Source organism: Haliaeetus albicilla, chromosome Z (genome assembly GCF_947461875.1).
Source record: "Haliaeetus albicilla chromosome Z, bHalAlb1.1, whole genome shotgun sequence".
Taxonomy (NCBI): domain Eukaryota; kingdom Metazoa; phylum Chordata; class Aves; order Accipitriformes; family Accipitridae; genus Haliaeetus; species Haliaeetus albicilla.
This window is the reverse complement of record NC_091516.1, coordinates 44,107,822-44,115,390: the sequence shown is the minus strand read 5'-3', so window position 1 is coordinate 44,115,390 and position 7,569 is coordinate 44,107,822. Positions and strand designations below refer to the sequence as shown.

General features: G+C 48.7%; 1 protein-coding gene across 6 annotated transcripts in view; it reads left to right on the top strand.

Annotated features, from left to right (window-relative positions):
* Nucleotides 1-268: 268 nt before the first annotated feature.
* Nucleotides 269-7,569, top strand: part of CPLX1 (complexin 1) — a 120,290-nt gene continuing 112,989 nt past the window's right edge. For 2 of the 6 annotated variants that reach the window (XM_069776889.1, XM_069776888.1), the window contains exons 1-2: nucleotides 269-503; nucleotides 1,439-1,541. In XM_069776889.1, coding sequence (XP_069632990.1) covers nucleotides 1,511-1,541 — 31 coding nt within the window. In that variant the 5' untranslated portion in view covers nucleotides 269-503; nucleotides 1,439-1,510. The remainder of the gene's footprint in view (nucleotides 504-1,438; nucleotides 1,542-7,569) is intronic. The other 4 variants (XM_069776890.1, XM_069776891.1, XM_069776893.1 and 1 more) reach the window with 3 other exon arrangements.

The window sequence follows — 7,569 nt, the reverse complement described above, 5'->3', positions numbered from 1 at the left end:
AAGGAAGCAATTGCTAAATGCAACAGCGGGCTGACGACCTCCCCTCCTTCCCCTACAGCAAAGCGCAAGGACACCTGGCTGCTGCAGACAGCCGGGGATGGGGTGGGGGACACGCATGCAAACACACGCAACCCTCTGAGGGGCTGGGGAGCGCTGAGGACCTCCTCCGCGGCGAGCATCGAGGGGCGAGGGCGGTGCAGGGAAGGGGCGGGGGAGCCGGAGGCAGGGGGAGGGAGAGAGCCCAGCTCCCGCAACGAGGGGAGGAGGAAGGAGGGACCGTGTCGGTGGGATGGTCCGGAAATCCTGTGATAAAAAGGGGGGCGCGGGGGAAAGTAGGGAGAAGCTCTGGACTCGTTCTCTCTCCTTCACCTCGCATCCGCAACTTCCCCGGCAGCCCTTAGGCACATGGGCGCCGGCCGGAGCCTCTAGGAGCGGAGGGGAGCCGCCGCAGCCACCTGCCACCGGCCCGGCTCAACTCAGCACAGCGCCCGCCGCCGAGCAAGGTATCGGCGCCGGGGCGGGCGGGCTGTGCCGTGCCGGCCGACGTGAGGCAGGGCAGCGAGGAGAGGTGGGGTGTGGGCGCGCAGGGAAGGGGGAAGCCTTCATCCTCCCAGGTGCTGGCGGGCTGCGCAGCCCCACGGCACGGCTGTGACGCGGCACCGGAGCCGGTGCCGGGCGAGGGGGGGCAGCCTGCCCCTGAGCCGAGCCCGCCGCTCCCCGCGGCCGGGGCCAGCGGAGGGAGGCAGCAGCCTGCGCGGCGGGGCTGCTGTGCTGCACCTGGGGCCGGCCGGTCTCAACCTTGAGTCGTCCCGGCTCTTCCTGGGGAGGTGCAGCTCTCGCTGGCACTGCGCTGGGGGCAATCTGGGTGAGGTTTCCGAAGGGCTAGTGCGGGGGAGCCTGCCGCGCATCCGTGCTCTCCATCCCGCCGCCTGGGCTGCATCCGCACCCAAGTCGCCCCAACTTCCCCCGCTTGCCCTGCCGGGCACTTGCTGAGCGCTTCACCTTCAAATGCCCCCTTGGCGGTCCCCGGCGGAGCTGTCACTCCAGAGCGAGCCCTCCGAAAACCGAGGGGCCGAGAGGCAGGCGGTGAAACGAGAAAGTTCAAAGGTTTAACGCCTTCCTGCCCGTCTGCAGCAGACAAGCCGGGAGGAGCCGCACTGCTCCTCCGGGCTCGCTCGCGGCCACCTGCCCTGCTTGGGGGAACAGCCGTGTCCCCTTACCTCCTCTTCCTGCTGCCCGTTCCCCACCCGCCAGCATGCAGCTCAGCTCCCCAGGTGCCTTGTCCTGCATAGCCAGGTCTGCAGGGATGGGGGGTTGGAAACTTGCCTGCACTTAGGCAAGGGAAGGAAAGCTGTGGGGAGAGAGGTGAGAATGACCCGGCATCAGCCTTTTCTCCTCCTAGAGACACTATTCCTCTTTTGATTGTGCCTCTTCACAGGCTGCCCTCCAAGGATTCCTGGTCCCTGTGCATGTGAGCTGTGAAGGTGGACAGCACCCCTAAGCCATCACCATGGACTTTGTTATGAAACAAGCTCTAGGAGGTAAGTGTGGTTGGCATATAAGGGGCCTTGCATTCCCCCCCACCCCATCCCCTTTGCACCTGGCAAGAGAGGGGATGGCTGCTATGAGCCTCTGCTGGGGTCTGCAGCTGGAAGAGCTGTTTGGGGACCCGGAAGAGCATGCCTTTCACTGATTCATGATCCCAGAGCCAAGTGTTTGAAGAATCTGAGCAGGAGAGGGCAGCAACAAGCAGCGACCAAAGCTCCACGGCAGGGGAGAGACCTCCCACAAAAGGTGTGCAGGCCCTGCGTCTTGCCTAATCTGGCACCGGACCAGCTGGCTGCATATCCTGCTGTACAGCGTGCAGGTCTTGCTTTGCTTCATGCCATGCCACTGAGGCAGGTATTACAAAGGCTGCAGACAGGTTTAGCCAGAGTAAACCCAAAGAAAGAGTAGCATTTTGTGTATCTGTATGAGCACCCTTTTCATCCTCTCTGCAAATGTTGGCCAGACCTTGTCCAAAAAAAGGGCCAGTGCAGAAATTTTTGTACCTGGTATTTGGAGAGTTATTTTTGATAAGAATATTGCCACAATAAGCAGGGAAACAGTAATAAAGTATCCCCCACACATGCCACCTGGATTTGAAGCCAACCTCTTTTATGGTTTCAGTATATTTCCTTCCATGTGTGATGAATTGTTTTAACCTAATGGTGGGAAATAGAAAAGGCAGTGGTGTGGCGGGGAGAAATTGCAAACAACACGGAAGTATTTGGAAATAAGATTCCTTTGTTATGCTGCCTTTGTTATGCTTCCTTTGTTATGTTAAGGCCACAGTTATGCTGCCTTTCTGGGCTGCTTGGCCTGAACATTCAGTCAAAACAAAGCTGTCACTGAGACAATGCTGAATGCTGGCTGCTCTGCTGGCTGCTCCTGAGAACTGGAATAGTTGTCCTCAGAGGAAGTCGATGAAGTGGTTCTGATCATTCTCTTTTGTACTGTATCTCATGTGTGCATTTTCCATTCATATTTTTTTGGAGAAACTATAGAGTCATGGGACTGTGGGAATGTTTCATGCATGGTGTTATTGATGTCATATGCAGCTTCAACATTTACTGGGGGACACTCTCCATGGCATGGAAACATGATTTTCATCTTTGAAAGCAAAGGAACTGTATTTTTTTTTTTATTCACCAAGAAAGCAAAATTCTCACAGTCAAGAATAGAGCAAGCAACCCAAGTTTTATTTGGGGTGTTTTGAATGGGAAGATCAAACTGGAGAAGAAAGTGTCTAATTTGATGGCACAAAATAGCAAGATATGAAGATACCTATCTGAGAAGATAGCAGTTCATATGGTAGCAGTGTTACATTTCATTATTCTTCAGTGCTTGTTTTGAAGGAGAAATAGTTTTGAGAAGAGCAAATTTTGCACTGTTCACTATGGTGTAAATAAGGTTGCTTGCACAGAAATGAACAAGTGTACCTGCAAACTGGAGATATAGCTACTGCAGCTGGAGATCTGTGAATCCACTGAAGGGAAATAACTGCTTAGAGACTGCAGTTAAAGGCAGGGGGAGGAGGGTTGCAGCAAAGGAGTAATAGCTGAGATGCATGCCTTTTCTTGCAGCTTAGAGACTAACCTGAGTTGGAAGCAGTGTCTGCCTGTGTTTAACAGCATTTATTCTGGGCAGGCATTCATTCTAACATAATGTTGCATGCCAGGATCAGAATTTGCATTATAATAGGAGGTGCTTGGTCAAAAGAAGGCAAATTCAAAAAAGCATCTTTTGGTGAAGCCTGAGTTTCTGATGTCTGTCAAGATGCTGCCCAGGGCACCAGCTCTTCTGCCAGATGACTTAATGTTTTAGCAAAATGTGTCTGGAACTTGCCCACTTACTCAATAAAGGAGAAGTCTCTCCAGAATGGTAAAATCCAGGAAATGTTCATTTATTAAGCAGAGATCTATTTTTAAATTAGAAATAGTTTCAAAGAGGAAAAACAAGATCTCTCAGAGCAAATGTAGCATGGATAGTAAAAGTGGTTTTAGGCACTTGTTTCCCACTGGAGATAAAGACCAAGCTGATGTGAGCATGCAATCTGGCTGCACTGGCACAGCAAGCCAAGGACCAAAGGTTACATTTTGTTTCCTTAATATGGGGCCAGAACCCTTTTTGTCTTCCAGTTCCAACATCCAGAGGGAGATGCCCGAACTGAGCAAAGCACCAAACCTCTGTTCGATGACAAGCTTGCTTTGGCTAGGATACATTATCCCCACTTTCAGGGAGATCTTCCTGTGGATTTCATGGCTCTGTGATTTTAGTTTAATGTGGCTTTTCCCAGAACACCTCTGAATTAATTTTGCTATCTGCTTGGGATTTTTTGAATGGTGCAAAATTTCTTATCCCATCCTCAAAATCTCTTCTGGCACTCCTGGAAGAAAGAAGAAAAAATATTGCAATTTTGTCAGTAAGGTTGCCTCCAATTTACAGAGAATCAGACTTGCTATAGATATTGCTTGCAGACCACCTACAGCTATGATAGCTTAACCCTTTCACTATCTCAGCTGCGGATACCTCACAAAGGCCGAGGGCCAATTTGGTTTCCTTGCCTGAGCATTATAGGTATGGTATTTCCTCTTTCCAGCATCCAGCACCAAAGCGGGGCTTAGGCCAGAGCTTGTGGTAGCTAAGAGCCTGGATTTGAAAACAGTTTGCAGGTGGGGTGCTTTTACCCTTTTCCTGCTGGACAGAGCTTTGCAGGGCTGTGAAGCATATGAGAACTTTGGGACCAGGTTTCTTCATACTGGGGTGATCAGAGGAGGTACTGGACAGAAAACAGCATTGTTCTCCCACCTCCTCACTCACCTTATTGAGGAAGAGGATGTCTCACGCTCTTTAATTAACAATAAACAGTAGCCTTAGCAGAATGTTCCTGTGGGAGTTTTCCCATTGCCTTTGAAGCAATCCTTGAAGACATTTCCTGTGTCCCTAACGGCATAGGACAATCAGATTTGTTTTTCCTTGGAGTTTTGCCAGTCAGATGGGAAGAAAGCAATGAGGTGTTTTGAAAGGTAGGTGAGCTAAGTTAGCAAGCAAGGAAAGGCGGTTATGTTGTGTAGAGTTGCTTTGTTTGGAAGTCTGTGTGACTAGGGGATTTAGGTTTTGTGAAATCAGTTTGGCAGGTTATTGTATTGCTGAAGTAGAATGTGTTCTTTCCCTTACTTGTTGTTAAAGGCAGCCTGCGGAAGCCTGCTATTTCTGTGCAGTAGAAGGCCGTCCTCTGCTGTGCTGCCAGCACTGGGACTTTGCTGCTGGTGTTGGCAGCAGAGTCTTTGCCTGGTGGTTGACAAATTTGAAATGTGTCTTTGCAAATCCCTGGCATCTTCAAGGTAAAATCCTTGACCCTTTCATTAGCAGTGGGGACTGTGGTCCAGGAAAAGCAGTACAAAATATTAGCTTATTTGGCCAATTTGCTTCTGTGGCTTTTTCTGTGCTCCTGAGACCTTTCAGCACCCTGTGTGAAAGCCACTCTGTTTATTGTCTGACAGTGACAGAAGCCATAGAGATGAAATGCAGTCATGATGTTGATTAGCTGTGTAGGACAACAAGAAGAAAATTGCAAGAGGAAGCCTAGAGGCTTAAAATTGCTGCTTCTTCCGTAGAAGTAAGAGACAGCAAAGGGATAATTTGTACCTCTGACCTTGCTACACCAGCAGACAGACATAGGTGTGTGTGTACCTAGGGTGATTGGTCACTCTGCTGTTCCTGTGACAGTTTGCTAAATGAAGACAACCAGAGTGATTTCATGATTGCATTTTACATTAGGAGTGCTCTTTACCAAGCCAGGACAGAGCTCTGGAGCACTGTCATCATGACTGAGGTGTATGACTTCCCAGCAAAAAGCTGAAAGTGGAGGACCTGAAATGGTCCCTAGAGGAATTGAGGAATTCCCTAGAGGAATGTTTATTTCTCCATAGGTTTGTGTGAAAGCAAAGGGTGCATTAACACCTCTCATACTACACTGTCTCACTTCCACTGTCACTGGTGGCTTGGACAAATAGGGAAACTGGGCTGAAGTAGAAGACAATAAACTTAATGAAGCTCTATTGGCTGTCATCCTATTACTAGGAGGGCCTTGAGGGCCAAGGGTCTTAGACATTTTCATATAGAAAAAGAAAAGGGAAAAGCTCATGGGAAGGTGAGGAGGATTTGTTTGAGGTGGGATCATGATGTGGTTGAAGAGAGAGATTTCTTACAGCAGAAACTAGCATTGTGCGGACCAGAATGCTGTGAAGGTATGGATATATGGAAGACACAATAGCTCTAACTCTATTATATGGTGTTGCGCAGGGCCCTTTTTGATGTGCTCCTTTTATTGCCATGTATAGGAGAAATGTCTAGCTGGGATGCCTGCCTTAAATAGTGACTTTTTCTAGCGTCAGCCTGTGGATAGATCATGTAACTCATTTCATAAATAATGATGCATATGAATGGTACTGTCTAAATTTCTTCTTCATGCTACCAGTACCCCTTGAATTCATTGTGCAATGCAAGCCTCATCAGGAGGAAGGGTACATTTGAGTTTCTGGATATGTATTCACTGAGCTATATTACAGACATGATTTTCTGTTTTATTGGCAGCAGCTTAGAGTGAGGACTGCTGCTTGGCGTTCATTCTGTCAAGATTCAGTGGAGACTTGTTTTGGTTCATACAGATTCTTAAAATACTGTAGGCAGAAGACAAATGTGACCAGATTGCCACCTGGTATATGCCAGCAGGGGGGGACTGCCTATTTCATGTCCATTACTGGCAGTTTTGGTTCAGCTAGGTACACCACAAAACAGTCCAGAGGGAGTCCCCTTGTTCTCGAAGGTAGGCAGAGATTTAAACCCTCCTGAAGATAATGGGATTTAAGTCACTGTCCATAAGCTCTGAAAAAGCAGCCCCTGTGCTAAGCTTACATTAGTGAAGATGTGAGGGTGTGTGAATGCCAGATAAGTCTGAATAGGAACTGTACTAGTGTTTAGCAACATCTTAGCAGTGGCCTTCTGTGTGGCTTATGAAGTGTGTAGTTTGCTGCTTCATTTTCTCACTTTATTTGCTTGTGATGTGTGGGTTAAGTCCTTGATTTTCCCTGGAGAAGTCAGTGAGACTGAGTGCAGTTAGAGGCAATGCAGACCTGTCCACGATGGAAGAGACATTGAAATAAACACAGTGGTTCCTGCCTTCTCCTCCCCCAGCTCAGCCACTTGTTTCTCACATTTGCAGTTCTCTGCTGAGCCTCCCTCCTGCTCTGGGACCTCATGCATCAGCTAGACTGTTCTCCACTGCTTATGTTAATTTATGAAGTCCTGGAGCAGGAGAGAAACTGTAATGCAGAACTGCAAGTTGTAGTGCCAGCAGGTAGTGCTGGTATTTACTTCTGGGGTCTATTTTGCCTGTAATCCTTGAAACCTGTGACACACAAGGTCTTTAATTTTGCAGGCAGGTGCTTCCAAATCACAGACTGGAGAATCTGAGATGACACAGGACATCTCCAGCCCACTGTAGCAAGTGGTAGATGTTGGGGGACCATCCACCTTTGTTCTCAGATAACTTCTGCCTATATTGTGTGCAATTCTGGGCCCTGCAATTTAAAAAGGATGTTAAGGTACTTGAATGCATCCAGAGGAGGGCAACAAAGCTCGTGAAAGGGCTGGAAGGAAAGTCTTGTGAGGAATGGCTAAGGACTCTGGGACATTAGTCCCTCAAAGCTGCAGAATTTCTACTCTCACTTCCAACAGCTGCAGATGCAGCATGCTGAGGCTCTTCCAAGTTCTTTGACTCTCCTCTTTCAGTGGTGGGGCAGAGGGCTCTCTTCCTTAGCCTTGGACGCTCCTCTTTGGGAGGCTGCAACTCTGCACTGTCTTTGTATACTCATTCCATGTGCTGAAATGAAGTGCTTGCTCAACGCTACACAGAACCTTAAACATTTGCTAAGTTATGGCTTTGAGAACTATGTTGGTTGCTGTCTTATTTTCTCACCTACAGCTTGACTGTGAGAGCGTCACATATAGTCAGTTCTGTTTCTT